Source organism: Panicum virgatum, chromosome 3N (genome assembly GCF_016808335.1).
Source record: "Panicum virgatum strain AP13 chromosome 3N, P.virgatum_v5, whole genome shotgun sequence".
Lineage (NCBI taxonomy): Eukaryota > Viridiplantae > Streptophyta > Magnoliopsida > Poales > Poaceae > Panicum > Panicum virgatum.
The window spans coordinates 15,512,148-15,536,482 of NC_053147.1; the positions used below are offsets into that span (position 1 = coordinate 15,512,148).

Consider the following 24,335-nt stretch of genomic DNA (forward strand, 5'->3'; position numbering starts at 1 on the left):
ATACCCCTACTATACCCTGGCAACAGCCAAAAAGGTAAATGCACACAGCATACACCATACAGGCATATATTGTACACCCCGACTATACCGTGGCAACAGCCAAATAGGCTTGTAGCTTGTTTGGCAGAAAGAGGAGCCCAGCAAGCTCTGAACTTTTTACTAATCCATAAGGAGGATTCTGATAACAAACCCCACCTTTTCCCACGACGTACAATGAATCATATCAGCCGTTGCCATGAAACGACTGCATCGTCGTCCAGAAGTCGTCGATGGCCCAGAAGTTCTCGCCCGACGCGGCCAAGAGCTCCAGAAGGAAGAAGTCCATGTCCATGGCGCCAGCGCCGGCGCCTCCTCCTCCTGGTCCATGGACTCCGTAGCCGAGCTGCTGGTCCACCACGCCAGATATGCTCGGCTGGTGCGTCACAATGCCGTAGTCCTGCGTGACCCCCGTCCGGCTGGAGTGGTTGCTGCTGCCTTGGTCCTCTGTGATCGCCGGAGTGCTCCTGCTATTGCCTGCCATGCCCATGCCACGGCATATGCCGGCCATGGCGATGGCTTCCATGGCACTGCTGCTGCAGTCACTGCTCCGGTGCCTCTTGGGCTGTATCTTGGTCCTCCAGAAGTTCTTGACCTCGTTGTCCGTCCGGCCAGGGAGGTGCTTGGCGATCCTCGACCACCTGCGTTGGAAAATCGGCGCTCGGTTAGGCAGGTAGCAGCTCCGTTGGTGCTAGAGCGCAAGGAAATTAACCGGTGGAACGACGCGGGTCGTCGATGTGTACTTGTTGCCCCATCTGGCCTGCAGCTGGACGATGAGCTCCTGCTCCTCCGCCGTCATGTTGCCGCGCCGCACGTCCGGGTGCAGGTAGTTGAGCCACCGCAGCCGGCACCCGGCAGCTCTTCCCGGTGCGGTTCAGCCCTGCGGCCCAGAACAACAGCACTCGCGTCGCGTCAAGCGGGGGAGAGAGAGAGATCGAGACACGGCGCGCGCCAGTCCAATGCAATGCAACTAACCGGCGGCGCGGGCGAGGTTGTTCCACGCGCCCTCGCCGTGGGCGGCGATGTAGTTGACGAGGACGTGGTCCTCCTCCATCGTCCAGGGGCCCTTGCGCATGGCCGCCGCCGGCTCGGGCGGCACCGGCACCTGCACGACGACGGCGCCGGCGTCCATGGCGGATTGCATGGCTCGGCCTCAGCTCCCTCGGCGCGCGGGCCTGGCCATCCGTCGCCGCGTGATTTTTTTTTATAGTAGCGTGTCGCGCCGCCCCGCCCCGTCGCGACGCGAGCCGCCGCTACGCTGGGATCGGTACGCCTAACTCGAAAGAGGCTCGCGGGGAGGCCTCGGAATGGAGGGTGCGCCCCCTCCCGTTGGTTCTCCAGGCGAAATATCCACTCCCTTCACAGCAACTGTCGAGGCGAAAACAATCTGCGCGAAAGCAAGTGGGCCGGAAAAGCGAGCGTTGGTACTGGCGCTTTTAGCGCCGTCTCGACGTGGGTTTCTTGTGGCAAGTACGACGTAGCAGCGCTTCGGCGGTGCGGCCTTGGGCGACGGCAGCTGCCCTCCCAGCAGCAGCAGGGTTCCAGAAGCTTCCGGATTCCGGCCGCCCTGACAATCTCGACGGCTCGGAGTCTCGGATCGATTCTTCTCTGCAGTAACTGCAGAAGCCCAGTGGCAATGCCACTGCCGTATGGGTCCAATTGAGACTCTACCTTCAGACGCTGGGGCCGATCCACGACACCGGAGCCCCGGGCGGGCGCCGAAAGGAACATCAAGGTGCCGAAACGCAAAAGCTAGAAGACGGTCTCCCGCCCCGGTCGCAGCGCGTTCAGTTTGACCGCGGCCTGATGCCAAACGATTTTTTTTCTAGATAATTTAAAGGTTGGATTCTAATTTTATATAATTTTAAGTTAAAAATATTAAAAATCAAATTGAATTGTGAAGAAAGTATTAAGATTACAGTTCATTACCATCTCTAACCACAAATGGAGTCAGGAGAGCTAAGCTGAGCGATTTGTTGTTGCTGCGCCAGTGCGCCCTACACCGAGACGTCTGCATAAGGGAGGAACAGGTTGTGCTCCGTGCGCGCCGGTATCGACACGTACAAACAGTGGAATCGTAGGTATCTGGCATTACTTGCGCATGCTTTTAGTAAAACCAGCCACTGCACCTTGCAATTAAGGCATAGCTGTTCCACAATTTCATATGCCTGTTGGCAGGAAGGAAAAAGGTAATAAAAATAGAAGCACTAAATCTGTAAAAGTATATACGTAGCGCAGCTGAGAAGATAATTACTAATTTAGCACATATGTGAAGCTCACGCAGTACAATACATGTTACAAGAGGTACATACATTACATACTATATGTATCACTACCCCGCTGTTGCACGACAGAAGGTTCACTTATTTCGATGAAACCACCAATGCAAACACCATCCCCTTCTTGTTTATATACATGTTCTTTCGCTAGCAGAAATGATCATACACGCCGATCGAGCACATGAAGCCCCTCACTGCAAAGTACTCTGCCAGAGCGCTAGTCAGCGAGGTGGCCACGCTCTTGTGGGGTGTTCGTGTTCCTACTCGTCTGCCTTGGCCAGCTTCCCCTTCTTTGCTTCGTAGTCCTTCACGGCGGCTTTGATCGCATCCTCAGCGAGCATGCTGCAGTGGAGCTTCACCGGTGGAAGAGACAGGTGCTTTGCAATATCACTGAACAAAAAAAAAGGAAAGACAAAGATGCATCAATACAGATCCAACAAATCGATACTGTGTAATAGGGAACCAAGACTTGACAGCCAAACTTTCACCCACACTGTGATATGAATTTTGAAGGAAAGAAATCAAACCATTCCGAAAAGAAAAACTGCCAGACGAGGTTAGGGAGTTGCTCCTGACCAGTGACCAGAGAAACTACCACACAAATTCATAGCAGAAATTAACACGCTAGATTACTAGATATATAGTAGAAGATTTTGGCAGCATCATTACAATTGACTGCTACAGGCTTAGTTGATGTAGCATAACAAAGGAGCTAGGGAAAGCAGATCAGCTATTAGATTCGAACCAAACATTAAAGGCAATGCACATGAGGGCAATGTGCGCACATACATATGCAGAGCTGGTAAAATATGCTTAATCCGGTTCATTAATACCACTAAGAAAAAATTGACCATACATTGAGACAAACACACATTTCGGTGCATCAGGCATGTAGCCTTGCCAAACCAAAGTAACCGATATTGGACAATGATTTCCAAGCAGAATCATAACTTACGTGTTCTTGATTGTGACTACTTCCTCCATTTGCTTGCCCTTAACCCACTCAGTAGCTGCAAGTGCACAAATGAATAAGAAACCAATTATAAATTTACATTGGTAAAATTATAAGCCAAAAAAAGGGCAGCCTGGTGCAAGTGGTAGTGCTTGCCGCCTGTGAACCGAGAGGTCACAGGTTCGAGTGGTAGCCTCTACACATTGCACGGTGTGTGGGAAAGACCTCCCGCTAATAACCTCCCCCAGACCCCGCACAGTGCGGGAGCCTACGGCACTGGGTATGTCCTTTTTAAAAAAAAATTATAAGCCAAAAAAGTTAGAAGGAAAAGCATACAGTATGATGAACTTTTTTTAAAAATTATAAGCCAAAAAAGTTAGAAGGAAAAGCATACAGTATGATGAAAATCATGTCAGTGAACCAAATTAGGTGCTTAAGAAACAGCGTGGCAATCTATAGTTGTAAAATCACAACATTATAATTTATAAGCCAATCATCAAAAGTATGAGTCCTTTGTATCGAAGGCAGCACTACATCCGCATAGTGATATGTCCAAAATGTAAAAGGGCATGAAACGGTGCAACGGTCAAGAATAATATATCAGCACACATGGCATGCGTAGCTGGAATAGCTCAGTTGGTTAGAGCGTGTGGCTGTTAACCACAAGGTCGGAGGTTCAAGCCCTCCTTCTAGCGTCAATATTTGTTTTTTTATTATACCACCAGTAAACTAAACAAGCACAAGGATAAGGTTGGTCTTGGGTTCAAAACTTCAAATTCCAAATCTTCTTTAAACAAAATAAGGGTAATCCCTCCTATTTTATATTATTTTGCAGTGTATGATTAAGGCGTCTTTATGCATTATAAGAGACAGCAGCTAGAATAGCATGGTCTTGGCCGGTTCATGATACCAAAATAAAATACAAGATTTGGATAATCCATTTCCTTTTTCCTCAATCCCTTCCAATACTTATGGGCTGTAGGGATTTATAATGTTTCCAAACGAGGCCTAAATACCTAAGCAATCGCCAGAATGGAAATCATTTCTGGATATTTCATAGCTGCAAATTAACCCTGCAATTGTACTTTTGATCGAAAAAAATCCAATTACCTAGAGCAAAGCACTGTACAGATTACACATCTAGTCGAGATTGATTTGTTAAATACTGGATAGGAACTATTGTTTTCCCATCAAGCCAACAGCATGATAGTAGCAAATAGCCTCAGGCCCGGACTTGCACACATCAAAATCAACACAGACCCATCGTAATTTTCCAATTAAATTACCACGATCATTTCCAGTTTCACCTAATTCCCATCACTCCGAACAATATAATCGATCAGACTGTTTTTTCTCTCTCGAATACGCAGAACAAAACCTAACCGTACAGGGATTAACAGTCTACTACTGCAGGACGGGATACTGGGATATGGAGCTGGCTTTGCTCACCGACGGAGGAGGACGCGATGGCGGAGCCGCACCCGAAGGTCTTGAAGCGCGCGTCGACGATCCTGCCGGACCCCTCGTCGACGCGGATCTGCAGCTTCATGACGTCCCCGCACGCCGGCGCGCCGACGATCCCCGTGCCGACGCCCGCGTCGTCCTTGTCGAAGGCCCCCACGTTGCGCGGGTTGTTGTAGTGGTCCACCACCCGCTCGTGGTACCCCCGCCTCGCCGCCCCAGCAGCAGCAGCAGCTGCCACCGCGGGCGCCGCCTCACCGCCTCTGACGCCGGACGCGGCGCCGAGGAGCCTCTTGCCCGCCACGCGCAGCATCACCGCCGATAAGTTTGGAGCGGAGACGAGGCGCTGATTCCCTCTCGAATCTCGATTCCCCTCCTGTTCTCTATGTTCCGTCTGTCTTCGCCTCTCCGGGTCCTTCGTGTCTCAGTCTGCAAATGGCACAAAACCAAACTATATCCACACCAATCTATTTTCATAAGAAAAACTAATATTATCCACACTACTCCAAACCACCACTGCTACAAACCAATTCAACCCAAATATTTCAGCTCATGATGTAATAAACTATTAGCCAAACTATAATTACAACCCAATAAAAACTCGTTTCTCCAAAAAAATTTATAGTGTAGATTTTGCCACACCGTTTTGCACAGAGTAGCTGCTAGTTATACCGAGTCATCTCCAATAAATTTCAGTCAGTTTCGATAAAATTTTATAATGTGAACGCAGGGTTTTATTCCTAGGGTCCGGCTCTTGACGTGGGACCCACGTGTAATTCTAGCCATCCTGTTTTGCACAGAGTAGCTCCTAGTCATATTGAGTCATCTCCAACAAATTTTAGTCAATTTTGATAAAATTTTATAATGTGAACATGATGTTTTATTTCTAGAGTCCGGCTCTTGACGTGGGACCCACGTGGAATTCTAGCCATGCTGTTTTGCATAGAGTAGCTCCTAGTCATACTGAGCCATCTCCAACAAATTTCAGTCAATTTCGATAAAATTTTATAATATGAATGGATGTTTTTATTTATAAGGTCCGGCTCTTACAGACTGACATTTATATATAATCATACTATTTTGCATAAAGAATATATTTCAGCCCACCCCAAACTACTCTAATCCATATTTATATAAAACTCACACCACTCCACCCATTAGCTAATACAATCTATTTGAATCCATTCAAATATAATCCATATCAAAACCTAATCCATTAAACCCATTTCAGGAGGCTTATTCGTGTCGCGCGGTGATCCGGAGGAAGTGACGAAGATACGCTTGTGATGGTTGGGCCTGGAATTATATACTCGTGTCTCGTGGGGCCCACAATGGCGAAGATAATGGGCTCGCAAGGGAACGCGTGTACGAGTACGTGGCGGACCTTTTTTGGGCTGCCGAGAGGTTTACAGCGTGAGGCGGTTCGACTGGCTTAGATGGGCTTTTAATGGGTTCCATTTGAACCCAGTTGCATTCTATTTTTAGTGGCATCCCTTTCTAGGCCATAGTTTTATTGGGCTCTAAAAGAAGGTCGCTTCTATATTGCTCCGTTAGAGCATCTCCAAGAGTTTGCCATATTTTACTTGGCATATCTTATGTTTTGTCAACTTCTAAAAAGATATGCTAAGTAAAAAAGACCTTATCTCCAACAGTTTGGCATAATTCACTTGCCAAATCCAGATCTAACTTACATCAGGAACCCTGAGAGAGAAACAAAATTATATTTATGCCCTTCCACCTTTTGAAAACTTAAATCAGGAACCCTTCTCTGTTATTTATTTTTTTCACCCTCCCACCTGACTAGAAACCACGATGCCAACCGCGTGCCGCGCGCGTATATTTACGCACTGGAGGTTGGTTTTTCCCAAGTTGCCAAAAATTGACAAGTCTTTTGCCAAACTGTTGGAGGAGTATTTTTAACGTTTTTGCCAAAAATCAAAGATGGCAACTCGATTTGCCAAACTGTTGGAGATGCTCTTAGTTTTGCGAAAAGGAAAAACTATAATGAAAGGTTTATAGGGCTATGTGGAAAAAGGTTAATCTCGATCAAAAAAAGGTTAAACACTTAAAGCGTGTACCAAATACGGTGGGTCACATGATCGCATCTTGTAGCTGAGGAATCTAAGTGAGAACTGGTGAGAAGAAAAGGGACAGTCCGCCCGTTCTGAACTTCTGATGGAGTGATGGCTATGTCACCTTCTTTCCTTTATTCGTGTTCTCTGCCCGCTACATTGAAGCCGAATCCATCGGGAGACTCCTTTTTTCTGCCAGAAATTCACGAAAGAAATCAGGTTACCCTCCTCCGCTCTTCCCCCACAGCCATGGCGCCACCTTCTGGTTCGCAACCTGCTCACCTGCAAGGGAATACTGCAGTGGCATCAGGAGTCGTTGCCAGGCACACGGCACTCCAGGCTTGTTTAGTTGCTTCCATAAATTTTTTGAAATGAATTTTTTTACATTTGAAGTATTAAATATAGACTAATTACAAAACTCGTCTGTAACTACGAGACGAATTTATTAAGACTAAGTAATCTATCATTAGCACATGTGTACTGTAGCAATTACGATAGCAATTTAGTGTCTAATCATAGGCCAATTAGACTCATTAGATTCGTCTCGTAATTTATAAGCAAACTATGCAATTTATTTTTTATTTTATTTAGATTTAATATTCCATGCATGTAAGATTCTTTTTTGATGTGATAGTTTTGAAATTTTAAATTTGCAACTAAATAAGGGCCCAGTCCCGTCGTCCACTGTGGTTCAGTCCACTGCTTGCCATGGCGACCTGCCGCCTGCCGGCCTGGCTAAGTGCCAAGCGCAGCTAGTACACGAGTACTGTCCTTGGAGCTCTCCGCACTTAACTTTTGCTGTTTGTTCGTCTTCCACGATGGCCAAACCGCAAAAGAATCCAAGGTTGGTTGTAGGCATCGCGTTTAATTAGAACCAGTCTTTGTATTGCTTCTTTCTGATCAGTTTGGTGTAATGAGATGTTAACGTATCCTATCCCCTCAAAGCTATAGGCGTGAAGGTATCCTATTCCCTGCCGTTTGGCACGTTCGTTGGGTTGGTTGGTTGGTTCGTTGATCCGTCAGGAGAAATAATTGAAAATCATCAGAAAAATATATGGCATGGTCGATGGATAAAGCTAAACATGATTTAAAAAACTGCAGTGACATTACAGCGGTGACAAATGAACAGTCAACTTGGCCTTCCAGAAACAGAACAGTCATATACTCCTCGACACTTCTCCTGCGAGGAATACTAGGGAAAGTCCTGTGCGGCTGTGTATTTAGTCAAATGAGGCCAATTTTAGTGGGAGTGTTATAGAAGTATTATGGATATTAAATTTACTAACATGTACTAATAGTATGAGGAGAGAGAAGAGAGAAATGTCATAAAATGTGAGATGAGTGTCATCACCATGACACTCCACTGGCACAGTTCTCAAGTTTTCAGTCTTTGTAACTGTGTTGATGACACTTCCACTGAGGGCAGTCCCAACCCTCCTAGTCAGCTGGTGTCCATAGAATTAATGAAGGTGCCAACTCAGCAAAAATCTGATATGGCAAGAGAATTAAAGAGGTGAGAGAAGGAAAAACAAGGAAACCGAGTCGCATGCAGAAAACTATCTCGTGAGAAGGAAAAACAAGGAAACCGAGTCGCATGCAGAAAACTATCTCGTCGCTCGCACCAAGACGATGGAAACCAACGAAGAGAGCATTGGAGAGACGCGTCGTTTCTTCACCAGCGATTCCCTCGCCATCCCGATCCCTTGCGCCCACGCCTCCGCTCTGCCGCCATGCCCAGCCTGCGCACGAGGTGCTTGCAATCTGATAAATCCATCCTCCTCCCCAGCTACAATATGATAGATCCAAATCCCACTACTCCCCAGCTACAATCTGATAAATCTATCCTCAATCCATCATCCCCGAGTAAGGAACCGTACGCAAGTAGTGCCCAAGAAGAAAGCGGAGGTCAAGTCCGGCCGCCGGTGGAGCTCCAAGAGCCGGCGGTGCTCCAATCGTCGGTGTTTCTTCCACCGCTAGAGCTCCAGTCTTCCATCCTCCGACCGTCCATAGTGGTGCTCCAGGAGCAGGGATGCTAGCATTGATCCATTGTGGCTAGGAGCGTCTTCTGGTAGCTCAAATTGGTAGGTGCTGCCTTCTCCAAGTTTAGTTGCTTGTACAAACTAGTCTCTTTACTAATTAATCTTGTTATTCATCTACTAGATTAGCTTCTGTTTTGTTCATGTGTCTTCACAATGATGATTGCCAACAAGTGCGTGTGCTGATTCGCTTCTGTTAATTTTTTGGTGCACAGAATGCATGCCACACTTGATCCTTCACTATCTAGTTGACATGCAAAGAGCCATTAAATTTTCTTCTCTATGAAAACTACTGTAGACACTTTGCATTGGGGAGGTAGTGTCTAGTTGAACATTAATTATTCTCTTTCTTCTCTAGACACTACCCATAGACACCATGGGTTGGGACTGCCCTGAAACTGGCTTGAATATTCAGCAATCCAGGGACACGTACTGTATCGCCAACGCGAGGCATGTTGACCTACACTCTTCCTGAAGATTCTGGCTGAAATTTCAATGATTTCAGTTAAATATATAAACTATCTTCATAGTGTACCCTAGTGTCAATTGGGCACTCAACCTGCTGCTCCGGAAGCATGGATTTTGTTCATTTCTTCGAGTTACGTACGTGCTTGCAAGATGAACTTGTGCAGATGTTTAATGGTTTGTCTAATCGGATATGACAAAACCTTTCAAGCTGATGTAGGATGCATGACTTTTTCCGATATCTTCCTGGCTGAATCAGACGGTCCATTCAACGGATTCACGCATCTGCATGGCCAACAAATCGTTTTCCGTCACACGTTGATTTACCGTCCTTGTGTAGAGATTTTGGTGAGACGTCCATTTCGGCGTCGATTCCCACGCAACTTTGCGTTTGCCGATTGGATCCCGTCATCCGGTGGAAAACTAGGTCGCCAAGCGAGCCTACCGATTCACGGTATGATCTACCCGTATGTTTGCAAAAGTATGGTACTATGGTACTGCGTTGCAAATTCTTGCTGCTGACATGTGCGAATTGCTCTGGTCTGAGCCTTGCATCTCAAACTTGTGCAAAAGAAAAGAGACCTTGCTGGTACTAGAGACACGTCTCTAATTCTTTTTATTTATTTATTTGGGCTAGGATTGACACAGAGAAGCTAAGCGCGCAAGTGTTGCAGTCTTGCGACACGCACAAGGGGGGTAGTGAATTGTATATTAACTGAAGATGTCTCTTTCAGATCAGGCCATTTGTTAACAAGAAATTGGGAGGGTGAGGAACAGCTCATGTTACAAGACACAACTTGCATCTCGTGGGAAGTTACTTTATTTCACAGGATGAGGTGCCGTTGCAAGATCGATGAGGGCATTGTCTCCGAGAAGAAGGCCCCAACCTTTTCCCCGCACATGCGTTAGATGCCTCATGCCCGTGGCTCGCCGGGCAGTTCCAGGATCACATACTATAACCGACGGACTTTTTTGCGACAGAAAACTTGCAAATAACGCAATGCAGGCCCGACCCCCCCCCCCCCACCCCCACCCCCGCGCCCCGCTTTGTATAGTATGTCAATACCAGGACTATTTGCTATATAGCAACTATAGGTCTAAATAAGTTCCCATCTTAAATTTGAAGGGTAAAATAAAAAAAAAACCACACTCCAGAAGACCTTGTACTGAGTCTCGTGTTTAGAAGAGGCCCCATATACACTGACAAATGGGTCACACCCTTTAGATTAAAAGAAAAGGGTGACATTTAGAGACCACTGCTCGAGTTGAGATTAAAAAACTAGCTCTAAAAAATAGAGAAATGTATTAATTAAGATGTAGAGGGTCTGATTTGAGGATCATTACTAGAGATGCTCTTAGTTGCATTCACACAGCCAAGCTTGCAGACAAACAACTATTCTTGTTTAGATCAGGATATTTCCATTTGAAATAAGTGTTTCTTATATGAACGGAATTGATATTGAGTTATTTATTTATTTTTGAGAAATTTCCAGTAATAGTCATTTCATTGCTTTGGATCAGCATGTCACGAAATCGCTTCATCAAAGAAAAGAGGATGAGTATACACTGCGGCATTGTAACGTTAGTTGCCACGGGTCCAAAATTTACGTGACAGACCATTTTAACCGCGAGATGGACATTTAATTTTAAGGATGAGCTTGCGTGATTAAGACTGAACATTTTAGCGTGCTCAAAATCGGTTGCGCATATGTCCCGTTAAATTCGAATAGCTGAGACCACCTCAAGACTCAAGGAAAAAGATCGAGACGGTAGATTCGGATCCTGCAAACATTGACGGTCAGGCTTGAACGGAAAATACAGCTCATGTATACTAGTTTTGACTCTGAACTGCCAAGCTAAGACCCCCTTTGATGGCTTGATCGAAAAAGCTAGAAGAGCCTTCCGTGTCCAATCAGGAGCTCATCGGAGCCCGGCGTCCCTTTCAGCTCGTACCATGCATCCATGTTGGGCAAGAAGAAGAAGAAGAAGACGACGGCGGCGGATAAAAGGAGGAAGAAAACGAGCGGAGAGAAGACGCAACCGATTATTTCACGCCGCCGCGGATCCCAGCCGGCGTCATCTGCGACAGCATCATTTGGATCGCTGGTTTTAGGTGGAAGTAGCTGGCTAACTCCACATCCGCCCCAACCGTAAACGGCCGGTGAACTGTCACTTGCTGCTGGCAGTAGAAATACTAGTAGCAGTAGAAATCTTCAATCCTTTTCTGGCGCGGCTCGTGACCTGCGAGCAGTTCCAGATAAGTTGCTGCAACGATGGTAATACCGTCTACAGACTACAGCTGCTCACGCTGAAAACGACCTGTAATTTAATTTGGGGGCCCTCGTCGACCTCCGCTCGTGCCGTGTTTGGGAATTCTCACTGAAAGCGCCTCAAGTCACGGCCTCACGGGTGGGAGAGGAGGCGGCCAGATCTCCTCTTCTAGAATCTGTAGCGCCAGACGTGGAGTTTTTTTTTTTCGTGCGGTGGCCATGGTTTCCTGCCAGGGTCTCTCATTCTCTCTCCTACCCTGCCTGAAACAACCCCCAGAGGCTGAACCGGGCCAAACTTTCTCTGTTTCGAAACTTCCAAATCTGCCGCGAGCGCGACTAATGCCGTGTGACAAATGGCAACTTCGTCCTTTGCCTCCCGCCATCAGAAAACTCGACCGCACCACGCGTCTCTCAAATCTCAAATATCACCACTACTGTACTGTTTAGATATGTTAATAAATATCAGAAAACTCGGCGATCCCCGCGGGGGTCCGTGGCCGTGTGGGACATGACATCCCCCAATCGCCCCGTCGCCGCACCCACACGCGCTGCTATCCCCGTCACCGTTGGCATCGCGCGGTCACTTTGGCGGCAGGCAGGATCGCCAGCAACCCGCCGGGCCGTCCCAGTCCAATCCCGCGGCGACAAGAGAACACAGGTGCGCCGTGGGGCCCCGCCGGGGCGCTCGCGGAACCTGGGTGTGCTGTGTGCAGTGCACCGTGGTCCGTGGCAGCGCGGATGCGCGTAGCCGCGAGCCGAGCTCCCTTTATTTTTCCAGCCTGTCTCTGTGGGAGTGTGGGTGGTGTGGTGGCTCAAGTTGGCAACGGGTACAAACCCGACGGGTAATGGCCATCCATACCCGCACCTGTAAGGGGTAAATTTTACCCGTCGGGTTACCCGTACCCGCACACGGGTAGGAAAATATTTCCATACCCGCACCCGCCGGGTAATTTGTACCCGACGGGTAACCCACACCCGCAAGCATACCCGAGAATTACATAGACATATAGAATAAATCATTGGCTAACAGAAGTAAGGCAGATGGCTCATTGGCTCATTCCAGCAAGCTTAAATTCAACAGTAGCATCACTGCATCAGCATGTAACATGCAGGCATGCAGCAAATAAGTTCCAGGTGCAACCTCCTAACTTCCTAAGCACGTAGTCCATTACAAGTTCACGTGCCACCAGCCCACCACAAAATATTACAAGTTCACATGGTTTCATTGGTCCACCAATAATTAAAGAGAGATCAAACAAGTTACAAGTTCACAAATGCAATTAACAGATAAGGCATCAAAAGGAAGCACGTGCACTTCATCCAATTCTTGCATCATTTGACTTGTTCCTGTGACCAAAAGGGCGCTGTGACCAAAAGGGCGCCATGAGGCCATCTAACAACCACTCCATGTGTCCTCAAATTGTAAGTTCCTACATTAGAATAAACATGTCAACTTAGTTATCTATCATCAGACTTCACAAAGTAGCTGAAAATGAACACATTTCAAGAATGGCAAATCACCTGAAGCCCCTCTTGTATGTCCTGAAGACATGACCAAAAGGTTGCAGGCTGTTTATTTTCTTATCAACTACACAACATAAGTGAACAAATGAGTTGTTTGCGTTACAAAAAGAGCTGCAACTGCAACAATGGATTACTAGGTTAGGGCTGAGGAAGAGCATCACCGGCTGTCGTCTTGTCCGATTCCGGAATTCTCCACCATGGCTCCGACCCGATCCGCGCGCCGCCGGGAGCTGGAGCTGCAGCTGCAGGCGAGGGGCGAGGCCGCGACTTGCTGCACGCCTAGCGCCTTGAGCTTGGCAGTGCCAAAGATTGGGAGGGGAGGGGCCGAGGGGGTGCCGGATCTGGGAGAGGAGAAGGGTGACAGGCTTCAGGCGGAACCGCGGAAGCGGAAGGGCGAGGACGCGAGGTGTCGCGAACTCGCGAGGGCCGAAGGCGCGTCGCGGTCTTGCGGTCGCGGTCGCCTTCGCAGGATGCGGTGCGGCGGCGGCTGGGAAAGAGTGGGGTGAGGGAGGGGAATAGGGTTAGGGTTTTAGAAGGGTTCACCATATATATACTAGTCTGGTTTATTTGGATTGGGCTAAATTTATGGGCCATATTGGGCTAAAATGTGTTAGAGATTGGGCTGGTTTAGTTTCTTATTGCGGGTATTTTTTACCCGCGGGTAGGCGGGTATGGGTAGTATGCATCCGTACCCGTACCCGCTTACCCGATGGGTAAGGAATTTTGTCCAATAACGTACCCATGGGTAGAAAATTTATTCCATACCCACCTTCTTATCGGGTAAAACCCGTCGGGTAATCGGGTTTCGGGTACCTATTGCCATCTTGAGTGGTGTCCGGTGGGTGGATGTGCGCTGTGCTGCTGGCTTCAGTTACCCCAACTCTCGTCTCTTCCCCTCTTTTCCTCTTTCTACAGTAGACAGGGTGAGCAGAGGGCGATTTCCCTTCCGCCGCTGCGTCCGACGGCTCCTTCGCTCCTCCGGCCGCCAGAGGAACCGCTGGATCGACGTGTGGTGTATATACCCTATACTAGTAGCTATATAGGCGGTAGTTTAGGGTCCTGTGTGCCCCCGGCGGCAACGCGGGCGTGGCTCTTTTGTCTCGTCCTCGTCTCCGGCGACGGCGGTGGTGGCTGCGTGGCGGCGACTTCCTCGTCTTCGGCGACGGTCTGACGAGAAGCTCTTCCCTCCATGGCGCAGCCTTGGTGGAGTGCCCTTCTCTGGCCCTTCCTCCACTACGCGACTCGTGCTCCGGGGTCGACGGCGGGGTTGTGAGATTCCTGTTTAGGAGCTCGGGATCTGAAGGAGATGGTGGCGGGTGTCCTCTGCGACGGCGACGGCGGGTCTTCTAGGTCGGTACCACTGCGGGTTCGCTTCTCGTTGGGAAAGGTGTTGCGCAGGACGGCCCTAGTTATGCTTTCTTGGCTCCGGCCGTCGGCTTTCTCGTTGACGGCGGCGGAGCCACTCCCTTGCGGCGTTTCGAGGCGACGGTGCCGATGTTCTTTCAGCATCCTACAAGCGGTCGAGCGGGGTCTGCGACCGCTGGATCTTGCGGCTTCAACATGAGTTGGCCGTCCTCGGCGTTCGTAGCGGGAGATTCCTTCGTTGGCAGCGGCGGCGGCGCGGCGAGACGAATGGAGAAGGCTCGGGAAGAAATGGACTTTGCAAATAGGCCCTTTAGGGAGTTGTTTGTAATTTCTGTTTCCTTTAAGGTCCTTTCTATAATTGGGGCTGTATTGTGTACCTTTTCTTAATGGAAGTAAATCCGTTCGCAAAAAAAGATGTGCGCTGTGCTGCTGACCGGCGGGCACGAGCACGAGGGCCAGGCTGGGGCGCTGGGCACGGAACCGGATGCCCGGGGGCGGCCTCTCTCTCGCTCTCCCTCTACTCGAGAATCCTTTTTCGCTTTCCAGACGCTCTTTTCGGTCGCGTCCCGGTGAGAACGCAGATTTCTGTTCAGCTTCCCGTCCCTGTCCCCCTCTTTTCTGGCGTGTCCGGGCAACTTTGCAGAGCACCGCCTGTACCTTCTTTAGTTTCAGTTCAGGATGGTTGGAGTAGTCGCCTCACAAATGGCAAATAGTATAAAGGGCGATGGCAAATTTGACCATTTTGGTTTGGACCATGATTGCAAACCTGTTATTACAAAACTGCAAAAATACCAATACAACCATCAACTATAGTCAGTTATGTGTAAAGTAAAAAAAACATGACCAGATTTGCAAATAGCCTAACATTAATTGTTACCATGCAATTTTAGCCAATATTTATTTATTTGAAATACAGCATAGACGTAGACTCTCATAAACACGCATGCCCACTCACCCTTATAAAACACACATGTAACCCAATCTCTATGAGCACATTCGAAAAACTGAGCCGGTAGATCCTCGATATTGATTAAGTTACCATAGGTGTCTAGCTGTTGATGGGCACCCATGCTGAGTCTAGAATTCGATTTCGATTTTGACTTATTGTTAAATGACTTCAATTTTTGCTTCTTAATCAGCCATGTGTGAATGAGCTGGTTACTATGTCATGTGGGTTGAGTTTTCCTGCTCTTGATGACATTACCATGTGATTCATCATATTCACCAAATGGGCAAACATGGAATGCACAAGTAGTTTAAGTTGATTTTCTATATTATCTATAGCTTGGAAATTGACACTGTCAGCGTAATAGGAACAGGAGTACCATAACCCCGGACTAATACGCGATTAAGAAAGAGGAGGCCCACCAACTGCGTCAGCCGAGCGCGGCCGTAGACCCTCACTCGGAACGGCCGCCCCACGGAGGTAGGCGCCCACATGGAACGGGCCGGGCCCAGCCCGGCGCGTGAGGCCCGAGAAGGCCTTTTCCTTCCCCTCAAAGACACCCGCCTGGTAAAAAGATCTTTACCAGGCGGGAAATCCCGGAGGTTGCGGCGCCTAGCCGCCAGGCTCGGTGCAGAGCCCGAGGGAGCGCGCGGCTTCCCCGTAAGAACATCATGATTACGAGATGCCGTGCGCTCAGACGATAAGAAGATAGGCGGCAGATAACTTATCCCTGAGATACCGTCCCATCGACTTGAAGATGGACGGTGGCCGGGACCCACCACCGTTTACCGCTCCCCCTCCCGTCGCGGTAAAATTAGGGCAGCCCCGGCCATCTCCCCGAGGTTGACCAGAGTCACCCCGGACCAGGAGGGTCCATGTGGCGACCCCGAAACCACCACGCGGCCGCCTCGCACCACCCCGGATGTTCCCTGGAACACGAGGGCCCGCCGGACGACCCCAGATCTCTCCTGGACGTAGGGGTCCACCCGCCAGTGTCTACGGCCACCCCGGGACGCCCTGAGGTCACCCCGGAGCGCCTCTGACACCGGTGGCCCCCCCAAAGCTTGCTACGGCGGGCCCGACAAACCGCCCGCCCGCCTGACAAAGACAGGGCAGCCAGGAAGACGGCGCCCACCATGCAAAAGGGGCGTTCACACGAGTTAGAGAAGAGTAGAGAAGGCAGTTGTTGCCTATAAATAGAAAGATCTCAGGATATGTAAAAGGACCGCTCTTTCGGGACCTGATTCATACATTCCGTGCTTGGGCTCTCCAACTCGGGATCAGCAAGAACCAATCACAACACACAGGACGTAGGGTATTACGCCTCTGGGCGGCCTGAACCTGTCTAAAAACTACTGTCTCCACCCGCTTCCGTAAGGGAAATCCTTGTGTGGTTTACACCCCTGACCGAATCTCTAAACAGGGGTTTCCTCGAATCTCTGCTAGCGGTAATCACCCACTGTCAGATACATATTCCTTTTTTTATTAACAAAAACTCTATACACGTTTTGACCATTGGGATAATGCCGAGATATATATCATTCTCCTATACTGAAGTTGAAGTTATTTTGTATATAATGGTTGCTAAAAGTATACTCCCTCCATCATGTAAGTTGTTTTAGAAATTTTAGGATATATTAAGGGAGGGAATAAGACACGTGTACCTTTCGAGAACCTTTAGTTTATCGACTGTAATTAAAGTTGCTCATAAATTAAGCAGCAGAGGAACGTATAGAAAAGGTAATTAAGTATGCAGCTGAAAGCTAAGAAAAATTAAATAATTTATTTAATACTTGTCTAAAAGATTTAGATTGTCTTACATTAGAGTCTAATATAAATTTTAAACCCTCCAATATTTATATTTAGGATGGAAGGAGTACAACTTAAACCACACGCCCTCCCCAACAAAGTCTAAACTTGGTAAGATGAAATTCTCTCATCTGGTAACTGAAATCCGGGATTCACACAGGGTGCCCTTGCAAAATTCCAGGAAGAAACCGAGCACAAGAGCCAAAACCCCCTCCTCGCCCACCCCTTCCCATTATTTATCCCCTCTCCCTCTCCGCAACAACCCGTCTCTGCCTCGCCCCCCGCCGCCGCCGCCGGATTCGCTTCCGCCTCCGGCGGCCACGCCCATTTCTCGCACCACTACCTCGCCTCATCCGCCGGCTCCGATCGTCAGCTGCGGCATCATCTCTACCCCACGACCACGCCAGCCACAAGACCAGAACGCCTCCCACAGCGGGAAGAATCCATTCGGCCAGTCCACACGCATCAGGGGCGCCGCGCCCCCATCTTTGACTCGCACTCCGCGTCCGGATCTAGGCCGGTGGAGCGAGGAAAGATGAACGGAGGCACCGCCCCATCGGCGGCCGCCGCGGCGGCGACGCCGCCTCACCGGCGGCTGCCGGACTTCCTCCAGAGCGTGAACCTCAAGTACGTGAAGCTGGGATACCACTACCTCATCACCCACCTGCTCACGCTGATGCTGCTCCCGCTCATGGCCGTGATCCTCCTCGAGGCCGGGCGAACCGACCCCAACGATCTGCGCCAGCTGTGGCTCCACCTCCAGTACAACCTCGTCTCCGTGCTTGTCCTCTCCGCCGTCCTCGTCTTCGGCGCCACCGTCTATGTGCTCACCCGCCCACGACCCCTCTACCTCGTGGACTTCGCCTGCTACAAGCCGCCCGCCCACCTCCAGGTCCGCTTCGACGAGTTCATGCGCCACTCCAAGCTCTGCGGCTTCTCTGAAGACGCGCTCGAGTTCCAGCGCAAGATCCTCGAGCGCTCCGGCCTCAGCGAGGAGACCTACGTCCCGGAGGCCATGCACGCCCTCCCGCCCCAGCCCACAATGGCCAACGCTCGCGCCGAGGCCGAGACCGTCATGTTCGGCGCGCTCGACAACCTCTTCAAGGCCACCGGCGTCAAGCCCAAGGACGTCGGCGTCCTCGTCGTCAACTGCAGCCTCTTCAACCCCACGCCATCCCTGTCCGCCATGATCGTGAACAAGTACAAGCTCCGTGGGAACATCCGGAGCTTCAACCTCGGAGGGATGGGCTGCAGCGCGGGCGTCATCGCCATCGACCTCGCGCGTGACATGCTGCAGGTGCACCGCAACACCTACGCCGTGGTTGTCAGCACGGAGAACATCACCCAGAACTGGTACTTCGGGAACCGCAAATCGATGCTGATCCCCAACTGCCTGTTCCGCGTCGGCGGCGCAGCGGTGCTTCTCTCGAACCGCGGCGCCGACCGCCGCCGCGCCAAGTACAGCCTCAAGCACGTCGTGCGCACGCACAAGGGCGCGGACGACAAGGCGTTCAACTGCGTGTACCAGGAGCAGGACGGCGAGGGCAAGACCGGCGTGTCGCTGTCCAAGGACCTCATGGCCATCGCCGGCGGCGCGCTCAAGACGAACATCACGACGCTGGGCCCGCTCGTGCTGCCCGTGAGCGAGCAGCTCCTCTTCTTCGCGACGCTCGTGGCCAAGAAGCTGTTCAACGCCAAGACCAAGCCCTACATCCCGGACTTCAAGCTGGCGTTCGAGCACTTCTGCATCCACGCCGGCGGGCGCGCCGTGATCGACGAGCTCGAGAAGAACCTGCAGCTGAGCCCGGCAGACGTTGAGGCGTCCCGGATGACGCTTCACCGGTTCGGCAACACGTCGAGCAGCTCCATCTGGTACGAGCTGGCCTACATGGAGGCCAAGAGCCGCGTCCGCCGCGGCCACCGCATCTGGCAGATCGCGTTCGGCAGCGGGTTCAAGTGCAACAGCGCCGTCTGGCACGCTCTGCGGAACGTCAAGCCGTCGCCCAACAGCCCGTGGGACGACTGCATTGACCGCTACCCGGTGGAGCTCGTCGACGGCTTCCCCACACACAAGGCGGCGCAGCAATAGCATCCACACCCATCGACGCTCCTCCAATACAGATATCATAGCTTGTTGGATAGATTCAAATACTCATCTGGCTAGTAGTGTGACACAACACAATGGAGGCTGCTGCTTTTCCAGAGCATGATTGCCATGGAAGAATCTCTAGGCTTACTGCAGGTCTGCTCTGCTCTGTTCTGTTGTAACCATGTGTTCGTCAGCATTGGCTCTTTGGTGTGTACTTCGTGGATCATCCGGTCCGAGAGGGAACATGGGCCCCTGCTGGTAAGTTTGCAGACTTAGTGCTGATGATTGTTGTATGCGCATTTGTCTGTTTAGCAATTGCTGCCGATTGTCATTTACCAGTACTAGGTAGTGGTCCAGACTCCAAAGGAAGGGCCGTTCGTTTCATTTTTACCAAAGGTATGTTGATGGCAAAGGAGTGTCTTGTGTAGTTGTGTGTGTCGGCGGATGGATGGAGTGATATTTATTTTGCTCTTTCTGAACTACATATATCACTGGCTTTGATGAACTGAATGCTTATGTCGCCTCATTTCCCCCCCTTTCATCAATTTGTCTAGTTAAGTTCCTTGTTTAATTCCTTTAGGAAGGCTAATTCCTTTAGGAAGGCTAAGCTATCAGATATTCAGCTAGTCGGTTTGTCTCACTTATGTTCCTACATTCGATCCATCGAAAGCCCCATGATTTGCTGGAAAACACAGGCATATTGCAGCTGCAGTACAGTGGAAGAGAGTTCTTTTTTTATGCATTCTCATTGCTATTGCCCATGGTCTTTTTTTTTGCGGGTTATTGCCCATGGTCTTTGATTTTCTTAAGAACAAATGGTACTATCCTGAATACAATTATGAAAAAAATGTCATTCAAACTGGTGCTCTTCATTAGATTTTGAAAACGCGTGATCCTTTTTTTTTCGGAACGTATGACAAGGATCGTACCTGGTAATTCGTGCTCGACCAACTAGCCTTCCTCTCCGACGATGGAAAATTGGAAATCCCCTTCGCGGTTTCGTGGAGTGTGGGGGTAGGTTTGGAGAAAAGCCATGGGTGGGGCTCGAACCGGAGTGGGCGATGGTCTTCGATGATCCGAAAATCAGGTGCTAGACTAGATCTAGAAGAGCTTGGAATGCCCATGGTCAACCTTCAATTGTGGAAAATCTTTTCAATTTTTTTTCATAATTCAAAAGCACTTCCATGCATTCTGGAAGTTCTGACCATGTTCCTCAACATTTAATGGAACTATCTTGTAGTACCATGATCGGGAGGTCCATGTTGCTTGAGCTATCGTTTTATTTATTTATTATGCTAAGAAAGGGACATAGACGGCATGCTCTTTAGATTATATAATTATGCCCTTTAGTTTTGGACCTCGATATAGCTTACCATTTTATCGAGACACTCCTCTCGTTGGCACAGGTTGGGAACCATGACCTGCGTTCTAATAAGATCTGGACGCTTAATTTGCTTCGCACAGTTCCTAGTTGACACTTAATTTTGTTGTGGCGACTTTGACATCTTTCGATTTGTTCTGCGACAAGATTCGGTATCTTCAACCCTCTGTTTTGGTGGCAAAGGATTACAAGCCTGCATTGTTGGGGGTATTCCCCCAAAATGTTCTTTCAACGGTTGTCAGATCTCGTTGTAAGCAGCGAGTAGTTTTTTCGGTCTTCAAAGCCTTGTGTGGCGTTAGCGTTTGCAGGTGTTTTTTTTCCCTTGCTGCCTTTTCACGGTGTTTTTCAAGCTTCAGTGGACGACGTATAATCGGTTGAAGAAGACGACTAGAGAGCTCTTCGGTGTAATTTTATTTTCATATCTAATTCCGGTGGACGCTTAACAATCAAACGAAGAAGACAACTAGAGAATTATTCGATGTAATTTTATTTTTTATATCGTATTGTGCCAAATTATTCTTCTTTTGTACCACCAATTATTTTCTTTGATATGAATTAGATACGAGACATTTTCTGGTGTCTTTCTATAAAACAATTCCCAGTCGTTTGGGTGCTTTCTTCTCGATGTTTTTTTTCCTCGTTGCTGAGAAACCCGCCCGCCCTTTGGGCGTTGTCTACACGAAGCTCTCTGTGTTTTGCTTCTTTGAAGAGCAGAAAGCGCTCCTGTCCCTCTTGTAATAACGAAAGCGAGCCCTGGAGCCATGTGTATCAAGGCAAGATCTGCATATTTGTTTAATTTTTTAATCATCGACACCAAGAATCTTGGTCCAAGACGGGGTTGGTGTTACTGTACACCATGTTATTTGTGCTGGGCCACATCATAGTGGAGCAGCCTGCCTTCAGTTCCAATGTGTAATCTTGTCTGGCCAAAAGTACAGACAGGCTGTTAATCATGCAGTACCTACTTTATTTTCTTCATCACATCAAATACTCACAAACCAGCCTGTGGCAAGTGAAGCAAACGTCCAACCATAGGGGAGTTGCTAATGCTGCCAGGTGCCAACCGTTGGTTTCTAGGCATTTTCTTTGGAAGGGTGAGTCATTTGCTGGTTATGTAGGACTCTGCCAGACTGCCAGGAGGGAGGAGATTGGGCCTGTACGTGCAGGAAGTTGGAACGGGGGAGAAGATGGAGGTGGCAGATTGTCGTAATCTTTCTAGAATCACCATGGGCAGAATAGTAGTTTCACCATCTAAAATCTGGTGGAAGCTACTCTGCTTCATCTTATAGGATTCTAAAGCCGTCTTAGTGGGAGTGTAATCGACACAGTTACTAACATTGGAAATTTGAGAACTATGCCAGTGGAGTGTCATAGTGATGACACTCCTCTCACATTTCATAATACTCCTTTCTTCTCATACTATTGGTACATATTAACAAATTTAATATACATGACACTTCTATAACCCTCTCACCCTTCCTCTCTTCTCTTCTTCTAATCATAAATGTCGCTCTTCTCTTCTTCTAATAATAAATGTCGCTTTCCAAAGTCAGGGGACCACCATCCTCTCACGCTCTTCCTGTCCTTGCACGTGGTCTTCTATCTCTATCTATCTCCTATGTTGCTCTTTTTTAGCATTAAGCTTGTTTATAAAAATATGAACGCGGCTAATTTACAGCCGGCCATAAATTAGACCGGTTGTACGGCAGCCCGTGTCAGTGGTGTGTGCATGCATTTGAGGGGCAAGAAGAGAAAGAAAAGCGCATGAATGCACATAATTTCAAAATAGAAAAGATCATAGTTTCAACACCGAGCATTGAAATCAAAATCCGATTGCACAAGTGTGTTTGTTTCAATAAAAACTTCAAAACAAGATCTCACACCACTATGTTTTAATGATATAATTTTTTGAGAGAAAATACTTTTTTGCGTATTCTAATTTGCTTCTAATGTTTGCAAAAATTGCTTATGATTTTACATAATATTGCTTTTGCATGCCCGAGTTCTGTTAAGTGGATATTGGTGTTTATATTGTGAAGATAGAATGCTTAGTGTCAATAGTGGATAAGGATAAACAACTTTGTTAGGTAGGTGAATGTTGATCGCATGATCAATAATAGACAACTTAAGCAGATCGATTGAGCATTTTAACTAAGTTACTTTGGCATTTTTATTGTACATAAAGCAATTTATGTGTTTTGAAAAGTATTATCGAAATATATTCAAGTGGGGTCTTGTTTTGAAGATCTCCTCGAAAGAGATACAATTGTGCAATCGGAATTTGTATTTGATGGATGGTTTGAAAACTATAACTTTTTTAGTTTTACAATTACTTGCATGTGCCACTGTCCTGCGGTGGTGAAGGGTCAACTTAGGCTGCCGTAGAATAGCACAAACTTACGGCTATCCGTAATAAAGTCATTACCTAAAAGTATTTTATCTCCTCCGTATACTAACTCTGTTTCGTGAACGGATTATACCATTGTGTTTTACCCAATGAGGCAAACAAAACTAGACCCCACATACATATGTTTTGATGATATTTTGCACTAGTAGCAACTTATGTGTATCGGCTTACTGTGGCAACTTATGTGTATAACCACTTTCATTTGTGTCGATTTATATTTATGTGTGTATGATTGATTTTGTTTGCAGTAACTATATCATGCATGTGCGGTGATTCACGTGTATAATAGATTATGTTTTGTGGTTACTTTTATTTTATATGTGTGAAAATTTTATTTTTAAGATAATTTCCTATATTAAGTTATACAATATTTGTAACTTATGCGTAAATTTAGGTTTAACATTTTTGAATTAGTTGCTACAATATAGGAAAAATTCCTTATGTGCCATTGGCATAAATCTGTATCCTCAATCTTCCGCCTAGAAAACTATATTCCTGTGTATTCCATCGCCCTTAATTTTTAATCTCCAACGTGCCATGATCGTAGTTTCTGTTAGCTCCACTGTTAGAGAATCATCAATATACCAATTTTGCCCATCCGTCCACGCCCCACCCCCACCCGCCCGTTCCAATTTGACGCCGCAAATAGACCCTCCCGGATCGACGCCGCACTTGGCCCCTCCCAAATCGACGCCGCCGCCCTCCAGATCTACGCCGACCCGCGAAAGTCCTCTTCGACACTGCCGATACCCGGTACTCTCCCTCTTGTTCCTCTCCTCGCATGCCTAAACCCTAAGCGCGAGTCCGGCGGCCGGCCAGCCGGCGGACCTACTACCGGGGTCGTCGGGATGAGCTACACCGGCGACTTCAACAACGGCCCACCAAACCTAGCATCGAGGTATGTGCCCCATGTCTCTGTGTATGTATTTCTTGCAATTTTGAGTTAAGTTTGTTCAATTTGCTGAGTGTCAAGAGGAGTCCATGGATCATTTAGTTATGTCCGTACTAGTTCTTCTTGTATGATCTTAGTAGTATATCTTAGTTGTATGATTTGACTTCATGTTAAATCTAGTACAGTATGTGCAATTTCTCATATCTTGATGATGGTAGTTCATATGAAGTACAATTCATGGGTGAGAGAAAGAGCACCGATATACACGAGATGTCCATATGAAGATAGAGGATCCAATCCAGCAGCTACAGAAATGTATCCATAATTCAATTCTCTAGAGATAGAAGCAAC

The 24,335-nt window shown here is 48.2% G+C and overlaps 2 protein-coding genes, 1 long non-coding RNA gene, 1 other non-coding gene and 2 pseudogenes across 4 annotated transcripts; 4 read left to right on the forward strand and 2 right to left on the reverse strand.

Moving 5' to 3' along the window:
* Positions 1-223: 223 nt before the first annotated feature.
* Positions 224-1,129, reverse strand: LOC120667596 (annotated as a pseudogene).
* Positions 1,130-2,266: 1,137 nt separating this feature from the next.
* On the reverse strand, positions 2,267-5,165 carry LOC120664600 (iron-sulfur cluster assembly protein 1-like). The gene is made up of 3 exons (XM_039943878.1): positions 4,717-5,165; positions 3,271-3,325; positions 2,267-2,705 (listed from the first exon to the last, which is right to left on the reverse strand). Exons 1-3 carry the CDS (start codon positions 5,039-5,041, stop codon positions 2,576-2,578), a joined length of 510 nt encoding a protein of 169 aa, XP_039799812.1. The 5' UTR covers positions 5,042-5,165; the 3' UTR covers positions 2,267-2,575.
* TRNAN-GUU lies at positions 3,889-3,962 on the forward strand. Its single transcript has one exon. It is a non-coding gene; the product is annotated as a tRNA-Asn (tRNA).
* A 3,190-nt stretch (positions 5,166-8,355) lies between the features above and the next one.
* Positions 8,356-9,516, forward strand: LOC120664601. Its single transcript, XR_005670966.1, has 2 exons — positions 8,356-8,881; positions 9,052-9,516. It is a non-coding gene; the product is annotated as an uncharacterized LOC120664601 (long non-coding RNA).
* Positions 9,517-17,446: 7,930 nt separating this feature from the next.
* LOC120664602 (3-ketoacyl-CoA synthase 4-like) lies at positions 17,447-19,843 on the forward strand. Its single transcript, XM_039943879.1, has 2 exons — positions 17,447-19,562; positions 19,644-19,843. Exon 1 carries the CDS (start codon positions 17,751-17,753, stop codon positions 19,302-19,304), a length of 1,554 nt encoding a protein of 517 aa, XP_039799813.1. The 5' UTR covers positions 17,447-17,750; the 3' UTR covers positions 19,305-19,562; positions 19,644-19,843.
* A 4,097-nt stretch (positions 19,844-23,940) lies between these two features.
* Positions 23,941-24,335, forward strand: part of LOC120667597 — a 29,619-nt pseudogene continuing 29,224 nt past the window's right edge.